This window comes from Lepus europaeus, chromosome 18 (genome assembly GCF_033115175.1).
Source record: "Lepus europaeus isolate LE1 chromosome 18, mLepTim1.pri, whole genome shotgun sequence".
NCBI classification, from domain to species: domain Eukaryota; kingdom Metazoa; phylum Chordata; class Mammalia; order Lagomorpha; family Leporidae; genus Lepus; species Lepus europaeus.
Genome location: NC_084844.1, coordinates 55,207,638 through 55,230,870, shown reverse-complemented (window position 1 = coordinate 55,230,870; position 23,233 = coordinate 55,207,638). Strand labels below are relative to the sequence as shown.

The 23,233-nt window shown below is 42.9% G+C and overlaps 1 protein-coding gene across 1 annotated transcript in view; it reads right to left on the bottom strand.

Moving 5' to 3' along the window:
* DNAH9 (dynein axonemal heavy chain 9) overlaps positions 1–23,233 on the bottom strand; it is a 359,765-nt gene that overhangs the window by 284,358 nt on the left and 52,174 nt on the right. Inside the window, exons 15-18 of the mRNA XM_062215967.1 lie at positions 17,333–17,468; positions 13,726–13,922; positions 13,208–13,632; positions 62–284 (exon numbers count right to left, since the gene is read on the bottom strand). Coding sequence (XP_062071951.1) covers positions 62–284; positions 13,208–13,632; positions 13,726–13,922; positions 17,333–17,468 — 981 coding nt within the window. The remainder of the gene's footprint in view (positions 1–61; positions 285–13,207; positions 13,633–13,725; positions 13,923–17,332; positions 17,469–23,233) is intronic.

Below are 23,233 nucleotides of genomic sequence, written 5' to 3'. Positions count from 1 at the left end.
TCCCACTCTAAAATCCCAGAATTTTGACTTTTTTTTATAAGAAATGCACAAATGTACTGACCTCCAGCTGATTAAACACTGTTCCTGGCAATTCTTGCTCATAGGTCTTCAGCAATTCAATAGTTTGCTTTAAGGGCTCAAACATTTCATCAGTGCTGCTCTGTCGGTCTTTAAGAGCCACAAGATGGCCCATGATCTCAACCAGTCCTTGGAGATCTCCTTTTTCCACTTTCTTGAGCAAGCCGTTCTCACTATTTTTTATGAACTCTTCAAGGTCGGCCAAGCTAATCAACACAAAGAGAATATGAGGAACCCTTTCGTGCCTCAAAAGCAATTATTTATTTCTTCCCTAACCATAATGGCTATTTTCTCACATAGCTTCTCAGCCTTGCTACGTACTCTGCATATGCTAAGCCCCAATGTTAAGAATATGGCCTTCTTGGGCATGTGACTCAGCTTGAAGTGCTCATGTTCCATTTGTGTGTGCCTAGGTTTGAGTTTCAGCTCCTCTTCTGATTCCAGCTTCCTACTAATCCACCATGAGAGGTGGCAGGCAGTGGCTCAAGTAGTCCCACTCATACGGCAGACCTGGGTTGAGTTCCTGGCTCCCAGGCATTTGGAGAGAAGACTAGTAGATGAGAGCTTACTGTCTGGCTCTCTCTCTGTACCTCTCAAATTAATAATAATAATAATAATAATAATAATAATAAAAGAATATGGCATTCTCCACAAGTGCCAAGGTTATAGAAGACCAAGACTGAGGCCTATCCCATGATGGAGGAGCTTTGGGAGTCATATCTCAATGTCATGTGTGATCCAAAGTAGGATCCTTAACAAGAAAAAGGATGTTAGTGGGACAACTCATGAAACTGGAATAGGTCTGTATATCTGTTATTAGTTCCACATAAAATATTAACACTATGGTTTTGCTAATTTTGCTATGGCATTCAAAATGCCAAAGGTAAAGGAGAACTCTTTGTATTATTTTTATAATATTTAAAATCTATGTATGAAATTATTAAAAGAAAACAAAATAGAAATAAAAAGTAAAAAAAAAAACTGCTATGGTCACTAAAGTCAGATACATCTGGATTTGATTTGACACTTATTATATTTAATTCATTTGAAAGGCAGAGAGACAGACAAACAGGTGGACAGAAAGAGGACTCTCATCTGCTGGTTCACTCTCCAAATGCCTGCTACAGCTGGGATGGGCCAGGCTGAAGCCAGTAATCAGAAACTCAATTGGGATCTCCCATGTGCGTGGCAGAGACCCAATTACTTGAGTCATCACCTGCTGCCTCCCGATGTTTACATTATCAGCAAACTAGAATAAAGAGTGGAGCCAGGACTTGATTCTGGGCACTCCGAGATGTGAGGGTCTCCAGCGACACCTTAACCACTGTGTCAAATGCTACTCCTGATTTTGACACTTCCTAGACCAGGGCTGAGTCATTCAACATCTCTGAGCCCAAGTCTCCTCACCTAGAAGATTGAAAAATATAATATTTCCCACTGGTTATTGAGAGTTGAATGAAATTCATTCTTTAATTCAAGAAATATTTATCGAACATCTATTATAAACCTTTGCATGCTTTTAATTCCTGAGAAAACAATGGTAAATAAGAAACAGACTTCAACCTTATGGAGGTAACATTCTGATGGGGAAAATAAATTGAAACAGATTGGCCAGCGCCGCGGCTCACTTGGCTAATCCTCCACCTGCCGCACTGGCACCCCAGGTTCTAGTCCCGGTTGGGGCACCAGATTCTGTCCCGGTTGCTCCTCTTCCAGTCCAGCTCTCTGCTGTGGCCCGGGAGGGCAGTGGAGGATGGCCCAAGTGATTGGGCCCTGCACCCACATGGTGGAAGGAGGAAGCACCTGGCTCCTGGCTTCGGATCGGTGCAGCGTGCCGGCCATAGTGGCCATTTGCAGGGTGAACCAACGGAAGGAAGACCTTTCTCTCTGTCTCTCTCTCTCACTAACTCGCCTGTCAAGAAATAAAAGAAAAAAAAAGCTTTCAAAAAAAAATTGAAACAGATCAATGAAATGAATTTTGTAGTTTCCACACAGTAGTGGTTGTTAATGGAAAAAATAAAGATAAGGGGGAAATAAATAAAGACAGTATCTTCTGTGGAATGGTCAGGGAAGGCCTTTCTGTGTAGGTGAAGTAGAAAAGAAAAGTAAATGATGTCAAGGAGGGAAGCCACAGAAAGCAATGGGAGAAGAGCATTCCCAGTGGAGGAGCTACACATACAAAGGCACTGGGGTTAGATGAGGTTGGGTGTATTTAAAGAAAAGGGAGAAGTCAGGGAGGAAAAGCATGAGGAGCTGGGCTGGCACTGTGGCACAGGGGGTTAAGCCCCAGCTTGCAATGCTGGCATCCCATATGAGCACTGATTGGAGTCCTGGCTGCTCCACTTCCTATACAGCTGCTAGCTAATGTACCTGAAAGAGCAGTGGAGATGGCCCCTGCTATTCATGTGGGAGACCCTGATGGAGTTCCAAGCTCTTGGTTTCAGTCTGGGCAAGCTCCAGCCATTGCAGTTATTTGGGCAGTGAACCAGTGGATGGAAGACAAGTACTCTTTCTCTCACTCTCTCTCTCTCTCTTTTTTTTTTCTCTCTCTCTCCCTCTCTCTCCTTTCAAATAAGTAAAATAAATCTTTAAAAAATCATAAGGGGTATAGGAGGAAGTATGCGGATACGAATCAGAGAATTAATGAGGGTCAGATAATGTAGAGGCTTATTAGCTGTGGTAAGAAATCCAGATTTTATTTAATGTGTGAGAGTTCTGGATAGGAAAGGCAAAATAGGATTTACATTTTAAAAAATATCTGTAGCTGGAGGAGAACAGATTTTAGCTGGTGGCAGTATTGCTAGGATGATGACATTAGTTATTATTATTTTATTATATTACATTAGATATTACGGAGACAAGAATGGAAACCAGGAGGACAGCAAGGAACCCTTGTGGTGGTCCAGGTGACAGAAGGCTTCAGCTTTGAGGTGGATGAGGGAGGGTGTAAGAAGTGGTCAGCCGGCGCCGCGGCTCACTAGGCTAATCCTCCGCCTTGCGGCGCCGGCACACCGGGTTCTAGTCCCGGTTGCCCCTCTTCCAGGCCAGCTCTCTGCTGTGGCCAGGGAGTGCAGTGGAGGATGGCCCAAGTGCTTGGGCCCTGCACCCCATGGGAGACCAGGAGAAGCACCTGGCTCCTGCCATCGGATCAGCGCGGTGCGCCAGATGCAGCGTGCCAACCGCGGCGGCCATTGGAGGGTGAACCAACGGCAAAGGAAGACCTTTCTCTCTGTCTCTCTCTCACTGTCCACTCTGCCTGTCACCAAAAAAAAAAAAAAAAGAAGAAGAAGTGGTCAGACTCGGCCGGCGCCGCGGCTCACTTGGCTAATCCTCTGCCTGCGGTGCCGGCACACCGGGTTCTAGTCCTGGTTGGGGCACCAGATTATGTCCCGGTTGCTCCTCTTCCAGTCCAGCTCTCTGCTGTGGCCCAGGAGGGCAGTGGAGGATGGCCCAAGTGCACCCACATGGGAGACCAGGAGGAAGCACCTGGCTCATGGCCTCAGATCGGCTCAGTGCGCTGGCCGTAACGGCCATTTGTGGGGTGAACCAATGGAAGGAAGACCTTTCTCTCTCTCACTAACTCTGCCTGTCAAAAAAAAAAAAAAAAAAAAAAGAAGTGATCAGACTCAAGAAAGTCCAACAAATCCCAGATTGAATGAATATTAACAAATGATCACATAGATACTTTAGTACAAAACTACAGATTACTGAAAGGAAAAAAAAAAACACATTAAAATTAGCTTCAGACAAAGACAGATTTCTGCCAAAACAAAACAAAACAAAACCACGGAACAATTAGATCGATGGCTGACTGCTTCACCACACAAATGCAAGTCAGGACACTGGAACATAGGAGAATGTTTTTAATATTCCATGAAAATTTGTTGTCCTGCAATTTTTTCTTTCAAAAAAACTATTTTTTTCAAGAATAAGGCAAAATAAATACATTTATTAGAAAGAAAGAGTGAGAAAGTTCCACCAGTAGACCTTGTTTAAATGTACTTCCAATCGATATACCTAGGTGGCAGGTGTATAATGTACAAAAATACAATGAGCAAAGATACTCATAAATATGTTGGTAAATTTAAATAAATATTGGGTTTATAGAGAGACAAATAAAGCATCATTTGTGGGGCTTAAATAAATAACATAGGATAATCTAAATTACTAGGAATGATAGGAAATAATCTGATGATACAACATCTTTATATTGGTTGTGAGAAGAGTAAAGGTCCTTATAAATTTATTTATTTTAAGGACCCTTATTTAAACAGTAGAACTACATAGTACAGCACCGAAACCAATAGAGAGAAAATGGAATAAGGAAAAGGAAAAAAATAAAACATAAAATAATTCAACTGAATAGCAAGGTTAGAAATAGAATAAGTAGCAAGCACATAAAAATGGTAGAGTTAAATCTAAATACAGCATAAGAAATGCTAATGAACAAAACCCTCCAGTTAAAGAATAAATATTGTTAAAGTGGATAAAAAATTCAGTTCTGCAACTGATTACAAAATCTCTCCTTATGCAAGAGCATAGCAAGGATTAAAGATAAATACACCAAACAAAAACTACACAAAGGAAACTTTGTTTAGCTGTATTAACATAAGCCAAACCAGATTCGACTGCAAGAAACACAGCTATTGACAAAGATGATCTTTAATGTTTGGTTGAAAGGTTCAATTTTCCAGGAAGATATGAGAAAAAAAATCAAACTGTGTATGCTTCTATAATATGTTTAAAATATGACACAAAAAGTGACAGAATTACAAGGAGAAATTGACAATACATCGTCGAAGTACAGTGATTGTAACACAGTTATCTCAGTAATTGATAAGCAGAGTTTTCAAAGGCAGAGAGGAAACAGTAGGTTTGAACAGCACTGTTAACAAGCGTGATCACACAGGCATGCACAGAACACTGCCCCAGCAGGCATAGAGTGCACATTCTTTTCCAATGTGGACAGAACACTTCTAAAAATGGCCTGAACTACCGCTTTAGGAAGCAGAGTGCTATAATGTATAGACCTCCTCTAAGTCAGAAACTAATAACAGAAGTATAATTAGACAAATTCCATGTTTGGAGATTTAAAAAGATCTAAAACCATTATAATGAGTATTAAATATATAGAACTATATTACAATGAAAATATGACATACTAAAACTTGTGAGATATAGGTAAAGTTAGAATTTATAATTTTTTTTTATTTTTTTTATTTTTATTTATTTATTTATTTATTTTTTTGACAGGCAGAGTGGACAGTGAGAGAGAGAGACAGAGAGAAAGGTCTTCCTTTTGCCGTTGGTTCACCCTCCAATGGCCGCCGCGGTAGCGCGCTGCGGCCGGCGCACCGCGCTGTTCCGATGGCAGGAGCCAGGTGCTTCTCCTGGTCTCCCATGGGGTGCAGGACCCAAGGACTTGGGCCATCCTCCACTGCACTCCCTAGCCACAGCAGAGAGCTGGCCTGGAAGAGGGGCAACCGGGACAGGATCGGTGCCCCGACCGGGACTAGAACCCGGTGTGCCGGCGCCGCAAGGCGGAGGATTAGCCTGTTGAGCCACGGCGCCGGCCTTAGAATTTATAATTTTTTAAACTTTTTTTTATTTTTTATTTTTTGACAGTGAGAGAGAGAGAGAGAGAAAGGTCTTCCTTTTTCCATTGGTTCATCCCCCAAGTGGCTGGTGTGTTGCAGCCGGCGCGCTGTGCTGATCCGAAGCCAGGAGCTAGGCGCTTCCTCCTGGTCTCCCATGCGGGTGCAGGGCCCAAGCACTTGGGCCATCCTCCACTGCTCTCCCGTGCCACAGCAGAGAGCTGAACTGGAAGAGGAGCAACCAGGACTGAATCCGGTACCCCAGCTGGAACTAGAACCCAGTGTGCCGGCGCTGCAGGTGGAGGATTAGCCTAGTGAGCTGCAGCACTGGCCAGAATTTATAATTTTAAAGGTTAGCATTCAAAATGACAGAGGACTCAAAATTAATAAGCAAAGTATCTTAGGTCTGCTGAAGAACAGAAAGTAAATCCAATAAAAGTAGTAAAAGGAATTATTAAATCCAAAAGAATAAATTAAAATAAAAATCAAGGCATAACAGATAGGATCAATGAGTTTATAAAATAGTTCTTGGTAAATCTCTGATAAGACTGATCAAGACAGGAATTCAGGAAGGAAAAAATTAATGAATAAGGAAGAAAGGTAGATATACTGTAGACTTCACAGGGATTAAACATGTACAAAAATATCAAGTTAGTGCTAAAAATTTGAAGATTTACATAAGATTGATAAATTCTTAGAAAACACGACTTACTAAAAGTGTCTTACTAATGAATAGAAAAACGTTAATATTCCTATAACCATAAAAGAAATGATAAGTTACAATTTTTTCACAAAGAAAACTCAAAGCCCAGGTGGCTCAACAGGAGATTTAATTCAAACTTTCAAGGATCAGAGAATTCCAATATAACACCAACTCTTCCAGAGAATAAATAAGGATTACTTCCCAACTTGTTTTATGAAGCTAACAAAACCACAAAGCTAAACTCAGACAGACGGTATAAAAAAGTGAAAACTGAAGGCCAATCTCAACCATAAACACAGCTGCAACAATGCCAAACACAATAATCTGCAAACAAAATCAACCACTGGACACATTGGAAAAGATAATACCTTGTGTTGTGTTTATCTCAGCAACACTAGGTTGATTAAAAATTAGAAATCAGATAATATATTCACCACTTTAACATTTTAAGGAGATAAACAGAATTATCTTAAAGGACTTAGAGAAAGCACTTGATAAAATTTTACATCTATTTATGTTACTCTTAATAAATTAGAAGTAAAAAGAAATGTCTTTAATCAGATAAAGAGGATCCACAAAAAACTCAGAATGAGTATGACATTCAGCAGTGAAATGTTGAATGTACTCACTTTAAGTTCAAGAACAAGACAAGGGTGTCTCTCATTACCATTTTTTTTTATTTTTAATTTTTTAAATTTTTTTATTTTTATTTTTGACAGGCAGAGTGGACAGTGAGAGAGAGAGAGACAGAGAGAAAGGCCTTCCTTTTGCCGTTGGCTCACCCTCCAATGGCTGCCGCGGCCAGTGCGCTGTGGCCAGCTCACCGCGCTGATCCGAAGGCAGGAGCCTGGTGCTTCTCCTGGTCTCCCATGGGGTGCAGGGCCCAAGCACTTGGGCCATGCTCCACTGCACTCCCGGGCCACAGCAGAGAGCTGGCCTGGAAGAGGGGCAACCGGGACAGGATCTGGTGCCCCGACTGGGACTAGAACCTGGTGTGCCAGCGCCGCCAAGCAGAGGATTAGCCTATTGAGCTGCGGCGCCAGCCTCTCATTACTATTTCTATTCAACATTATACTGGAGCTTCTAGCAGGTGGGATAAGAAATAGAAATAAATGCATGAATTCTGAGAAGGAAAAAATAAAACTATTATAGATGATGGCTATATACTCAATAAACCCTAAAGAGTATACAGATAAATTATTAGAATTAGCAAGTTAATTTATCAGGGTTGCTTGCTACAAAATCAATATACAAAAATCAAACTAAGGAATGGGCATTTAGCTCAGTGGGTAAGTTAAGATGCCTACATCTAGTTAAGATGCCTCCATCTCACATTGGTGTACTTCAGTTTTATGCCCAGCTCTGACTCCTGACTCCAGCTTCCTCCTAATGCAAAGCCTGAAGGGAGCAGGTGATGGCTCAAGTGAATGGGTTCTTACCTGAACTGTGGGAGACCTGAATTGAGTTCTGGATCCCAGCTTCGGTTTTAGCCAAGTCCCAGCAGTTGTGAGCGTTTGGGGAGCGAACCAATAGATGATAGCTTTCGCTCTGTCCCAATATGTCTCTCAAATAGATAAATAGATTATCTTAAAAGATAAGTTTAGGGTTGAGCATTCGGCCTAGCAGTTAAGACGCCAGTTGGGACACTCAGACTTCATATCAGGGTGCCTGTGTTTGAGTCCCAGCTCCTAGTTTCAGAGCTTTATTTAGCAGAGGTAGAAAAAGGCAACTCCCATTTCTGACTTACTCCCCAAATGTGCCCCATAGCTGGGGCTGGGCCAGGGGCCAAGCTGGAAACCAGGAGATAGAATGCAATCCATGACTCCTATGTGGATAGCATGCCCTCTGTGATCTGCGTTAGCAGGAAGCTTGAGTCAGGAATCAGAATTGGGAATCAAACCCAGATCTCCAATGTGGGACACATGTGTCTTTTCTGTTAAACATCTGTTCCCTAAATCTAGTTTTAATTTAGTTTTTCTAAAGTACTCTCTTATCACTTATACTAGGAATCAAAAAATATTGATGAATAAATATTAACAAAGATATGCAAATTATTTGAAAGGTAACAATTACAAAATTTCATTGACAGACATTTAAAGAATGTAAGTGACAACATATATTCTTGAACATGAATACTCAATACTACAGAGATGACAATTCTCCCCAAACTAATCTAGTCAGTACAAATATAATCAAAATCCCCATAGCCTTTTTCTTCTACAAACTGATGAACAAAATTTATATTAAAAAGTAATGGCCTCAAAGAAGGAGGTACCTGTCTCTGAAGGGAGGAGAGAACTTCCACTTTGATTATGGCCTTGTCTAAATAAGGTCAGAGTTCGTGAACTCAAGAGGCCTCCATGGCCTTGGCAGCTCATTATAAGAGCCTAGGGAGATTACTGACGTCATAAATAAGAGTGTCAACTGTTAAATCAACACTGTGCACTTACTCCCCATGTAGGATCTCTGTCCTTAATGTGTTGTATTATGCGAATTAACGGTAAAACTAGTATTCAAACAGTACTTTATACTTTGTGTGTCTGTGTGGGTGAAAACTGTTGAAATCTTTACTTAGTATATACTAAGTAAAGTATATACTGTTGATCTTCTGTATATAAAGATAATTAAAAATGAATCTTAATGAAGAATGGGAAGGGAGAGGGAGTAGGAGATGGATGGTTGTGGGTGGGAGGGTGGTTATGTAGGGAAAACCCACTATAATCCAAAAGTTGTACTTTCAAAATGTATATTTATTAAATAAAAGTTTAAAAAAAGTAATGGCCAAAAATTATCTAGATATTCTTAATAAAAATTAATAATGTATGGGACTTGTACTAGCAGATATCAAAATTTATTACACAGTTATAATCATATACATGTGGCAATAGACATGGGGTTACTTAATGTAAAACACAATATTCTAAAACTTTTAGGAGAGAACATCCGGAATATATTAGGTTTTTAGGGCAAAAAATTATTTAACAAGACAAAACAACAGCATAAGGGAAAATGTGGACACATTTGGCTACAGTGAAAAGGTGGACACATTTGGCTATAGTGGAATGGCGAACTGCTCATGAAAACACAGTCAGCAGTATCTGTGAGGGATCTGTCCCAGGACACTCCCCCAACTCCCACCCAAAACTACACACGAAAACCCACAGATGAGTAAGCCCCTTAGATAAAATGGCATTTTATTTGCATGTAACCTACGCACGCTCTCCTGTATACTTTAAATCCACAGATGGGGAATCTTCAGATGTGGAGGGCCAACCATATGCCAAAAATGAAATGACAGTGACAGGTCACATAACAGGAGACTATTTGTAATCCAACTGGCAAAGGATTATCTATAGAATATTTAAGAAACCTTGAGAGGGCTTGGCATTGCACATGCACATGCTCTTGGACCCAGCAATTCCACTCTTAGTATATACCCTAAAGGAATGCTTGCCCATGGACATCACAACATCCACCTAAGAGTGCCCACAGCAACACTGCTGATATTAGCAAAGCCATCAGAAACAACCCCGGGATTCAGCAACAAAGAAAGGCCAGATGAGTTGTAATATGTTCATCTAATGGAATACAGCGGTGGCAAATGAATGGAATAACTGCTATTCTCTCAACGTGGATGACCCTCAAACACGACACTGAATGGAACAGAACACAGAAAAACAGATATTATACACTACTGCTTCATTTTCATGAAGTTTTAATGTACATATACGTACGTATGCATACACATGTACAGCCATACATCACATTGCATCATTTTGGTCAATGGAAGACCGCTTAGAGGATAGTGGCTATGCAATACAGTCCAGGTGTGTAGGAGGCAAAACCATCCAGATTTGTGTAAGTGCATTCTGACATGTTTACACAATGATGGAATTGCCTAAAGACATATTTCTCAGGACTCAATCTCATCATTTAGTTAAGCATAACTGCACATATGTATATGGTGCATTTATACACACACATTAAATACAGTAGGGATTGCATCCCATGTAGGGTAAGTAACGTCTTGCAAGAAGGAAGAAGGATTTGATTAGAAAAGGGTGAAAAGGGCAATTTAAAAATATAACTAATATTCTTTTTCTTAGCTGAATAATGCAAGTGGATGTATTTTTTTAAAGATTTATTTTCTTTATTTGAAAGACAGAGTTACAGAGAGAGGTAGAGACAGAGAGAGAGGTCTTCCATCCAATGGTTCACTCCCCAGATGGCAGCAATGGTCGGAGCTGCACGGATCCGAAGCCAGGAGCCAGAACCTTCCTCCGTATCTTCCATGTGGGTGCAGGGGCCCAGGCACTTGGGCCATCTTCTACTGTTTTCCCAGGCCACAACATAGAGCTGGATTGGAAGTGGAGCATCCGGGACTTGAACCAGCGCCCATATGGATGCCGGCGCCTCAGGCCAGGGCTTTAACCTGCTGTGCCATAGCGCCAGCCCCAAGTGGATATATATTTAAAAATATTTTTCTCTAGGCTGGTGCCGTGGCTCACTAGGCTAATCCTCCACCTGCAGCACTGGTACCCCGGTTCTAGTCCTGGCTGGGGTGCTGGTTCTGTCCCGGAGATCACATAATTACATGGTGTGTAATAGATGCTCAATAATAAAAGGCTTTTATTTTTCTTGTTACTTCTATTTTATCTAATCCTCAAGAATGCACACTCAAACTTCCCCTAAAGTGTAGCAAAGAGCTGATTTATGGAGCAACTGACGGTTAAAGCCAGAAGGTTCCATAGAGGAATCCAGTGTCTCAGAGGTGAGGGTAGAGGGGTTCATGGACGAGAACCGAGGCTTGCTGACTCTCTACCATGTGTCCATCCAATGAAAGCCACTCTGAGAGTCTCCAAAGACCTACTTGCTACATGTCCATGGCAGCTGCTCTCACCATGGCCTCCACCAACCAGGTGGGGCCTTCCCGGCCCTGGAGGGACTGCCCCTCTCAGGACTGGTCAGTTCCTCGAGATGGCAATGACTGCCCTGCAAGTGGCTCTCACAATCTAAGTCACCATCCTTCTGCCTTGATCTGCCCAGAGCCTGATGGCTAAGGGACCACACTCTAAACACCACGTCCCATAGCCTGCTGAAACCATTCAAACCCACCAAACCTAAGCCTGCGTCCCCCTGCCCCGCTGATTCCTTACCACAATAAATCACACATCCCAGGCCCAATGACTTCCCAAGATGGCAGTTTCCCATGTGGCTCGGTGTGGCATGGCATGCCCCCTTTGGTTGAGATTCGTAACAAGCTATCTTTTGACAGCAGTCATCCCTGAATCTGTGGGCCCCACTACACCCAGTTAATTACAAACCCTACATTTTAAAGCATGCCCCAGGCTCTTGGATTACCAGACCTGCCAATGGAGAGAGGGACCCCAGAACAGCTGTGCCTCCAGTGGTGCTTCATTTTGGGTCATCCCTCACTGTTCTGCCTCCCCCCACCCCTTTCTCCTTTTGCCTCTGAGGTCCCCAGTAAGCACAAGGCTTCAGGACTGTGGAAAAGTGGCTGCTGCTTCTGAACGAGCACACGGGAAGCCATACTTGAAACACGCCCACGATGCTTTCCTGGGTGGCCAGCATCGCCATTACAAAGCCCCTGGAGTTTATTGGTAGACAGGTGACTCCTCTACCGTGCCATTTCCCATCTGTTCATGGTTCTAGATCACACAACAGGGCAGCCATAGCACTAAGATTGGCTTCCGGCTTAGGGCAGAGGTCAGCCTGGTTTCCTTGAGGGGTCATCTAATGTATGATCACCAAACAGAGGATCTGTGGCTACCCACCTCCCTGAGATTCCAGTGGAGATGGGGGTAAAGGAGCTCTGGGGACAAGGTGAGTGACTAGGGGACCAAGTGGGATAAATGGGTTACTCATGCAGAGGATGATGTTCTGGTTGAGAAACCTGAAGCTGGGCAGGGTGATCTAGAGCCATACTGGAGCAGGCAGTCCCCGGGTTAGTGTGGCACAAATAGGCACTCTAGAGTGTGGAACTGTAGTGACTTCCAGGAGGCATAGCGGGACAACAGGAGACTAGGAGTGAAGAGTCAGAAATAAAATCTAAGGGGCTCTTTAAACCCCCACTGTTTCCCAGGCTTAAAGAGCTCTCAAAGTTGGGGCCAGCGCTGTGGCAAAGTGGGTAAAGCCTCTGCCTACACTGCCAGCATCCCATATGGGCTCCAGTTCAAGTCCTAGCTGCTCCACTTCCGATCCAGCTCTCTGCTATGGCCTGGGAAAGCAGCAGAAGATAGCCTGAATTCTTGGGCCCCTGCACCATCGTGGGAGACCCAGAAGAAGCTCCTGGCTCCTGGCTTCAGATTGGCCCAGCTCCAGCTGTTGCAGCCATTTGGGAAATGAACCAGCAGATGGAAGACCTCTCTCTCTCTCTCTCTCTCTCTCTCTCTCTCTCTGCCTTTTTCTCTCTCTCTCTCCCTCTGCCTCTCTGTAACTCTGCCTTTCAAATAAATAAATAAATCTTTTTTTTTTTTTTTTTTAAAAAAGCTTTCACAGTCAAAGTGGTTTAAGGAGACTGGATCTGCTCTGATGGTCTCTAACATTATTTGCCACTTCCCAGGTGCCTTTCTCACACAGGGCACCAAGTGGAAAATAAAACAAAGAGTCCTCACCAGGTGAGCGGAGGAAAAGGGAGGGACTTAAGTCACCCTGGTGTCCAAAAACCTTGGGCCTGGTGATGTAATTTTTAATGTAACCAAGAAATCCATGGGGAAAAACACAAAGAAGATTTAAATAATAATAATAAGCAAGCAAACTAACAAGAGCTACAGTGTTCTGGCAGCCAGAGCTGCTGGGCCAACCATATTACCTGTTAGTGACATGATCAACGAGGTGCTGTTTGAACGTGAGGCTCCACCTCTTAATCACATTCAGCAGGGACGCTTTAAAGGGCCGCACGTCAATCTTCATCCAGCCGTCAATCACCTTGACCGGCTCCAGCCCACACACCTCCTCATAGAGCTTTTCGTAGGAGTCGATTTGGGCTTTAAACTGGGGGAGGAGGGGCGGAGTCTCCGGGATGCCCTCCTCGGCATGGGCTTCCAGCTCCTCGGGCGTGAGGACGTGGCCGTAGAGCAGGAACTGCCCCAGCGTCTCTCTGCGGTCCTCCACGAAGAGGCAGGAGTACTGGCTGAAGCTGTGCCGATAGCCGCAGCAGAGGGTCGTCACGCTCTGCACCCGCTCCATGAGGGTGCTCCGCATGCTCACCAAATCGGCCATGCCCTCCAGGTCCACCTTGGGGTGGGGGTGGGACAACAGCAGGCAGGTAGGTTACGCCAGCGCTAGGCAGGGAGCTCCAGTGGGCAAGATGGGTTGCAGACCCAGTACCTGGTAGTGCGGAGAGCCGTGGTGTGGGGAAAGTCTTGGCACCAGAGATGAGATCCCAAAAATGCTGCTGAGGAGACCCTCGATGATGTCATGGAAGCCCCCCTTGACGCCGGGCTCCAGAGGTGGACAGAAAACTAATTCTGGCATGGCGAGGCTCAGTTGTGCTTCAAATATGGGGGTGAGTCCTGCCTTACATTCTGGAAAAAAAAAAAAAAAAAAAAGAATGGGCAACACAGACAAAGCAGAGTACCGCTTTAAAGGCACCAAAGCATTTCTCAGATAAGAGGAGAGGAGAAACGGAAAGTCTGCTAGCACTGCCACAAAGGGGAGAGTGACGCCTGTTGGACGGGACAGTTCTCGTGCAGGGCTCTCCGGGGCACTGCAGGACATTTACCGTGTCCAGTGACTGACAAACCCAAGGCAGTCCCCTTCCACGTCCTCAAGTGCCCGGTGCTGGGCAGCACCACGATGGGGCTGATTTTTCATAGGCAATTTCTAGAAAGCAGCTGATTTCTTCCAGTGCCACTGGCAGCCGCTAGGGTGCACAGGGCATGCTTGCCAATGGTTGTAGGGGCATAAAAAATAAAGGGAAGTCACAGTGCTGCTTATTTTCTTAAAAAATAAAAAGACAACTTATTTTAATTCTGTAGCCCTGTGGCGATAAAACTTTTAAACACAGTATAAATAATTCACAAATCCCCAATTACTTGCTAGACCGATGTGCCTTGTTAAATTTGGATCAAAATACCACATAGAGCAAGATGCACAAGTAAAAAAAAATAAATGTACAAATGCTTAAGCTTTTACCAACAATCACTTATTTTCATATATCTTTCTGATTTGGGGAATATTTAGGAGCCTGTTATGGACTGGATATTGGGAGTGTCAAGGAATACTCCCCAAAGTTCATTCCCCAAAGAAGCCAGGAGCCAGGTGCTTCCTCCTGGTCTCTCATGTGGGTGCAGGGTCCAAGCACTTGGGCCATCCTCCACTGCTTTCCCGGGCCACAGCAGAGAGCTGGACTGGAAGAGGAGCAACCGGAATAGACTCTGGCGCCCCGACCGGGACTAGAACCCGGGGTGCTGGTGCCACAGGCGGAGGATTAGCCTAGTGAGCCGCGATGCCTTTGCTCGCACTCTCTCTCTCTCTTTCTCTCTCTCTCTCCTCTCTCTCTCCTTTCTCTCTCTCTCTTTCTCTTTCTCTCTTTCCATGCCCCTCCTTGCCTACCTCTCAAATAATAATAATAATAATAATAAAAATTTAACTGTTTTTCCCCATGCGTTAACTGAGAACCGAGTCTCTAAGTTAGATGCAATGCCAACATAATGAACACACAAGGCAGGTTCTCCTTGTTCCACAATCTTGGTCCACGTAAATCATTTCAGGACATGAGAGGAGTAGGAACATTTCTGGGGATAGTGTGTAGCTCTTAACCTGCACAATTTGCAAGAGGTCATCCCAAGCCAGGAGAATGGTATAGGCATGACCAAACTCAGGAAGGTAAGAATTGTAAGATGGACCCAGGAAGGAAAACTGTTCAGCTAGGCTACCGCAAAGGGTCACCGTGATTTTCTCCTTCTCAGAGGCTACCATCTTTACCTTCCTCCACTTCCCTTTAGATACTCAGTATCTTTTAATTTTATTTCTAGAACCTTAGTTCAAGCTGCTGCCAAGTCCAGCTCCTGCCTACTCAAAGGAAGTGCAAGGCTGCTGTACTGTAAAGCAGCGGTGTGCTCCTGCCCTCCTGTTTCCATGGAGGGAAGGTAAATTTGGCAGTCCCGAAGATCCCCAGTTCTTGTCTCCATCGCCTTCTTCCCACTCTGCTGTTCTCATAACACAACAAGTCACACATTAGATAGCCCTCATCAGCAGAACCAGTTAGCCAGTGGGTGTGGGTAGACACCACCTCTTGTGTATTGCCTGCACTGTCTCTTACGGCCAGGGTATCTTCCTTGCTCTTCTAAGTGAGGGCTGAGAAATGAAGTCCCATGAACCTCCAACATCAGAGGAGGTTTGGCCAGATCACTGAGGGAAACACTAGGAGCCAGCTCTCCAGTCTTGGTGCCTCTGTTTCATGCCCCCACTGGTTTACTGGCCCCCAGGACCTGGAAGGTCCCCAAACTTGCCATTTTGGACCCCTTGGGTCCTGCTGCCAGATGTCCTTTATTGGCAGCAGTCCTACAAGAAGGACTATTTTCACTCCTCAGCCACTCCACCTACCTAGACCATAGGGCTGCCCATTTTGACTGCCCTCAGTTCCAAGCCTTTCCTATGTCTATGGTTTCAACATGCTCATGCTCTCTTCTATGGCCTGGATATTGGGACACTGTTCTAGGCCTACCTATTTTTTTTTTTTTTTTTTTGACAGGCAGAATTAGACAGTGAGAGAGAGAGAGAGAAACAGAGAGAAAGGTCTTCTTTTTTGCGTTGGTTCACCCCCCAAGTGGCTGCTATGGCCGGTGCGGCGCTGCGCCAATCCGAAGCCAGGAGCCAGGCACTTCCTCCTGGTCTCCCATGTGGGTGCAGGGCCCAAGCACTTGGGCCATCCTCCACTGCACACCCGGGCCACAGAAGAGAGCTGGACTGGAAGAGGATTAACCAGGACAGAATCCAGTGCCCCAACCAGGACTAGAACCCAGGGTGCTGGCACCGCAGGTGGAGGATTAGCCTAGTGAGCCGCGGCACCGGCCTAGGCCTACCTATTTTTAATTCTGCATTTGAATTCTCTCTTTGCGTTGGACTTGACATCTTCAACTCTCATCTCACTTTTGTCCTCTAGCTTTAAAACCCTCACCTCTGTCTTTCCGTTTTGTCCACTTCTTCAAGGCGAACCTTGCTCAGCATCTTAGAATTTGCCAGTGTGTGAAGGTTCAAGTCGCCTCTTAGTCTCTGGAACTCTTCCTACCTTCCTGTCTCATCATTTGCCAGCCAAGACTGGCCTTTACTAGATCTTGGATGCTGTACACCTCAGTCCACTTTATCCACCACAAATTCAACATCCTTAGCTGTTTCCAATAGCTTCAAGGAATGCTCATTACCTTCTTAACATTCCTTCTGAAAGCCACCTCCTCCCCTGCTTCTTGTCTGACTGCGTTTCACACAGAAACACTTCTTTTTCTTCCACTCATCTTGGCTACCACAGCTTCCCTGTGTTCTTAAGAGGTCACAGAGTTAAAGTACATGTAGTTTTGAGGCACAGGATACTTCCCCCCACTCTCCCTCACCCCCCCTCACCTTCCAATGCCACTAGACAGGTGTGCATGAAGCTGTGATTACTAACTGTGCCCCCTGTTACCGCAGCTTAGTCACTCCTCTTTACTGAAGCTTGATTTAGATTGAGTTGGCTTGTATGCTCTTGCTTTTGCTGCGGACTTCACTATCTTTACAGCCTGATTTATCACTTGATTTTTAGAGTCAGAAATTTTTTCTCTTTGAACAATTTAGAAAGTTAAAACTTTTGTTATTTTACTGTGGCATCATTCACAAAAAAATTCCACAACATTTACAGAAAAGTTACGGAGCACTCAATTGCACTTTGATCTAACTCAATGGATGCTGCTACTGTTATCTTTCCCATAATAACCCACATCCATAAGACAGCAAGTACCAGTGTTTTCCAGGAGGTATTTGAGGGAGCACTCGATGGCAAGAAAGAATCCATCCAGCAACATATTATCAATATAGTTAATGTAAGTATTCCAGGTATCTGAGGTTGGGTCTGCTGAAAACAAACTCAGGTTTTCCTACAAAAGAAAGAAGAAAGGATATAAACCATGTTCAGGAGCATGGAAGAACTGATATAATCATCATTTACACGGAGAAAAAAGTCCTTTTGTGACAAACTGTTACATGTGAATCCAATCCATTCTGCCTAGTGGGTATAACAATCTATTGAAAAGAGTGCAGAGTGACTCCTGCCTCAGAATCAACCCTTGGGACATTCGGATCTGGCTAAAAGGTCCATGAGAGTCTCACAGGCATGGAAAAGCCATGACACGGTGGCAAAAAACAATCTAAATGAAAGACCCTGGTGAACAAGACCCCAGCAGAAGGAACAGGCCATCAAGGAGAGAGGCGCCTTTCTCTGAAGGGAGGAAAGAACCTCCACTGTGACACGGCCTTGACTAAACAAGTTCAGAGTTGGTGAACTCAAGGGACTTCCATAGCCTAGACAGCTCATAGCAAGAGTCTCGGGTGATTGCTGACGTCACAAATAAGAGTGCCAATTGTTAAATCAACAACGGGAGTCACTGGGTACATGCTCCCCACGTAGGATCTCTGTCCTTAATGTGTTTTACTATGAAACTGAAAAACACTACTAGTCGAACAATACCCTATATCTTGTGTGGTTGTGTGAGTGCAGCCTGTTGAAATCCTTGCTTAATATATACTAAGTTGATCTTCAGTATATGAAGGTAATTGAAAATGAAACTCAAAAAAGGGTGGGATGGGAGAGGGAGAGGGAGAGGGGAGGGCCACGGGAGGGAGGGAGGTTGGGGGGGGGGAGCCACAACAATACAAAATTTGCACTTTGTAAATTCACATTTATGAAATAAAAAATAAAAAAAAAAAGAGTGCAGAGTGAGTCCATGAAGGAAAGGCAGGGTCCCACACCATCCCTGAGTGTGGAAGATGGGGTCAAGCTACTTCAGAATGGAAGGTGGTGGAGGCAATGGGTGTGCTTCCTGAATGCTGACGGATGTACTGTGGAGGAATTTGTATCAGCAGATGTAGGAGAGGCAGACGAAAGAATAGTGAGGGTGGAGGACCCCATGATTCTACGTGGATAAGAAATTTGACATTTAAAGGGACAGGGCATTTCCTTGATAATTCTTAGAAATGAGCTGGAGAATTTGCAGTTGGCTTTCATAGGAACTAAAAGCTTTAACCATACTGAGTAATTTTGAAAACGCAAGCATGTAAACAACTCTCTCTCTCTCTCTCTCTCTCCCTCTCCCCCCCCCCCTTCCTGCTCTTTTACATGATACAGTTCCTGGCCTGATGGAGCCCAGGGGTCACCATGGTAACAAGGTTGGACGTCAAGGAGAGGAAGTCTAAAGGCTCAGAGAGGACAAGTACTGGCATTCCATTTACTCTTCATCACTTTCATTAACACTTTTTTATAGCAACTTTCCAATTATCTGATATCTTCAGAGAAGGTGGTAACTAACTTGTTAAAGTGACTTTTCTGTGTGACTCACAGCCTTTTAGGAAACTTTGCCATGTTGCAAATTTCGTTGGTTTTAATTGATAGCATTCTCCTGCCTTTAAGTGACATGATTGTAAAATTTCTAGGATGTATTGCCTACACTTTTTTTCCCTTAGTATATTTAAGATTTTCTTAATGACTTAAAATCCATCATCATCCAAATTATCACACAATGATAATACAGAGTTATTCTGGGGTATTCTTAAGATGTATATTTTTGTTTGCTTCTTCATTATATAACTTTGTTTTTATGATTGCTTTGTGCAATTGTCTTTAACTCTTCCCTGTTGTTATACTATCAATATCACTATATCTTTCATCTTTCTTTAATAGTTCAACTCCATTATGGCCTAACGAACAAACGTGTTGGAATTTTCTGTGAAGTTAGCTCAGGTTGGTGATGCTAAACGAGACAGAAGAATGAGACTGTATTGTCCCTCTGCTACAAACAACGATAGAACTGGATATAACACAAGAAAGAATTGGTTTTGGTAACTGGATAACAAAAAAGGGATGTGATCCCTGACAGAAGTTATATATTCAAGGTGAGCTACACAATCACCCAGTCTTCTACTGAAAGGCACTTTCCAAACCATGGCACATGGGCATGGGGCTTAACTAAAGCATCCCTCCTAACACGTGGAGAAGACAGCAGTTTGAGCCCAGGGCTACCCAGGTGGTTGGGTTCTTTGAGTCTTTGACTCAGTGTTAGCCATATATGTTTATGGCGAGACTGCAAGATCAGGCAGAAAACAGTTACAGGAGCCCTAGGCTAAATGGAATTTGTGTAGCTCATAGAATGCTGGAAGATGTTCAACTTCTATCCAAAATAATAAAAAAAGAGCTGCTTGCAGACATCATGAGGATTCAGTTGAGAGCCCAGAAATGCTCTAGGGTGAGAGCTGCTCTATTCTAGAACAAGTCCTCTTCAGACCCTCTTTGGAAAAGCTCAAGAATGAACCTCAACAGCATCAAGGTAACCCACTGGGAAGTTACCTGCCTGATGAAGCTAAAATTCAGATGTTCTAATTGAACACCCAAATTTTCATGTGACATCCAACATGCCCAGCACATAGCAAGAGGTTATTAGATATAGAAATAAACAGAAAATTGTGACATTTAGCAGGAGATAACTTAGTCCCGAGGAACAGACTAAGAAAGTAAGTCTGAGTAGGTGTTTTTTTTTTTTTTTTTGGACAGGCAGAGTGGACAGTGAGAGAGATACAGAGAGAAAGGTCTTCCTTTTCTGTTGGTTCACCCCCCATATGGCCGTTGCGGCCAGCGCACCACGCTGATCCTGGTCTCCCATGGGGTGCAGGGCCCAAGCACCTGGGCCATCCTCCACTGCACTCCCAAGACACAGCAGAGAGCTGGACTAGAAGAGAGGCAACCAGGACAGAATCCAGTGCCCCAACTGGGACTAGAACCTGGAGTGCTGGCACCACAGGCGGAGGATTAACCTATTGAGCCGCAGCACCGGCCCTGAGTAGGTTCTTATTCAAGAGCTATCACAGCCCTGGAGTGCTCACCTGTTAGACTTACTGTATGTGAGAGAAAAATAAATTTCTGTCTCATTAAAAAAAAAAAAAAGACTTGGTGAATAACATAGATGTTGGAATTAGCAGACAAGAACATCAGAATTTAACAAAAAAGTCCCAAATTTGGCAAAAAAAGCAATTCAAGAAGCTTACAAACTCCAAGCAGAATGAATACAATAAGAACCCACTTAGGCACATCATAGCTGAACTGAAAAGAAAATCAAAGATTAAAAGAGATTCTATTAAAAGCAGCCTGTGAGAAACAATACATTATGTATAGAGGAACAAAGATACAAATTATAGCTGGCTTCTTATAAAAATCATTGGAGGGTAGAAGACAATGACATAACTTCTAAAAGAAAAACAAAACTATCTACACAATTCTATATCCAGTGCAACTAGGCTTCAAGAACAAAGGTGACATGAGGACATTTTCAGATAAACAAAAGCTGAATATGTTATTAGCAGACCTGAACTTCAAAAATTAAAAAAAAAAAAAATGGTTTAGGCTGAAGATAAATGGTCCCTAAATACAAATCAGATCTACAGAAATGGAATAACAAGCCTGAAAATTGTGAGTATGTGAGCAAATACAAAATACTGGGGTGGGCACTTGGCCTTGCAGTTGAGACACTGCTTGGAGTGCCTGGGTTCACGTCCAAGCTCTGCTCCCAATTCCAGTGTCCTTCTGATGTGCAACCTGGGAGGCAGCAGATGATGGGTCAAGTATTCGGATTCTTGCCGCCCATGTAGAAAGCCAGACTGAATTCCCAGCTACTGGCATCAGCCTGCCCAGATCAGACTGCTACAGGCATTTTGGGCAGTGAAACAGCAGATGTGAGATCTTTGTCTATTTCTTTACATATCTCTCAGCCTCTCAATTAAATAAGAATTTCAAAAGAAAAGATTGCAACAATATACAATGGAGTTTAATATATGTATTTCATATACTTTATATTCATGTGTATTATGTATGTATATATCATACAACAGTAATAAAAAAGTCATGTGGTTTTAAATTGAACCACACTGTTACAAATTCCCTGTATTTCATATAATAAATAATTAGATACTGATAAGCTCAAGGTACAAAATAGAAACTAGAACCCTTGAAATGTAATACAACAAATAATAAATATACAATATAAAAATGTATAAATATACATATAAATATAAAAATAATAAAATACAATTAAGCAATAAGGAGGAAATAGAAGAGTAGAGGAATAAAAAAGAAGTGAAGCAAATAGAAAATAAACAGCCAGTGGTCAACCTAAATTCAAATAAACCAACACTTCCATTAAATATAGTCTAAACATTCCAATTAATAGACAAGGTTGTTAGAATTAAGAAATAGTTTTCTAGCCGGCGCCGTGGCTCAACAGGCTAATCCTCCGCATTGTGGCGCCGGCACACCGGGTTCTAGTCCCGGTTGGGGCACCGGATTCTGTCCCGGTTGCCCCTCTTCCAGGCCAGCTCTCTGCTGTGGCCTGGGAAGGCAGTGGAGGATGGCCCAAGTGCTTGGGCCCTGCACCCCATGGGAGACCGGGAGAAGTGCCTGGCTCCTGCCTTCGGATCAGCGCATTGCACCGGCTGCAGCGTGCCAGCGGCGGCGGCCATTGGAGGGTGAACCAATGGCAAAGGAAGACCTTTCTCTCTGTCCCTCTCTCTCACTGTCCACTCTGCCTGTCAAAAATTAAAATAAAAAAAAAAAAGAAATAGTTTTCTAATATATGCTGATTATAGCGAGAAAAAGTTTGAGTCAAAGAAACAAAAAGCTTGAGTGCTTCTCCCCCCCCCCCCCATAAAAAGAGAGGAATAATGAATCAGGAAGGAAAGGGTATATTATTATCAGAAAAAAAAATAAACTTTAAAACAAGAAAGAATCATTAGAAAAAAAAGGAGGAATTTCCTAATTTTGAAGTGATGAGTTCACCAGGAAGGTAAAATAACCATAAATGTGTTTGTACCTACAAACAGAGCTTCAAACATGTCATGAAAAATATGAGACAACAAAAGAATTAAATAAAGCCACAATTCTATGTGAAAATTTTTATACTCTATCTTCAGTAATTGACAGAAAAAACAAATAAAAAGTCAGAAAGTATACAAAAGATCATAGCAAAACCATCCACTGCTTTGGATTAATTCATATTTATAGAACATCCTACCTCATAACAGAAGAATAAACATTATTGTCCAGGCCCAAGGAACATTCAGGAAGATAAAACACAATTTAGAACACTGAACAAATCAAGATGAATCCCAAAAGACTGAAATCTTCCAGAGTATCTTCTTTGACCACAACATTCATTGGAAATCAATTTCATTAAGAATCTAAATATTCATCAGGGAAGTACTGAATATGTGGAATTAAAGAACATACTTCTAAATGACCATTGAGTTAAAGAAGTCATAACAAGAGAAAACACTAAAAATGGAAGGGTCATGAAAATGAGGTAGATCCAATTTGTAGAATGAGCCTGAAGCACTGCAAAAGGAGGGGGGTGGGGGCTGAAATCATCAAATGCCTGTACTAGAAAGAAAGACGGGCTTAAAAATAATACCCTGTGTTCCACCTTGAGAGACTAGAAAAAAATACACAATTAATCTCCCAAAACCCAAAATAAAATAATAAAGAATAGAAATTAATGGGCTAGAAAATAGATGACTAGAGAAGATGAACAAACTCAAAATCTTGTTTTTCAAAAAGATTCAGAAATTTGAAAAAACAAATTTGGTCAAGAAAAAGAGAAACATA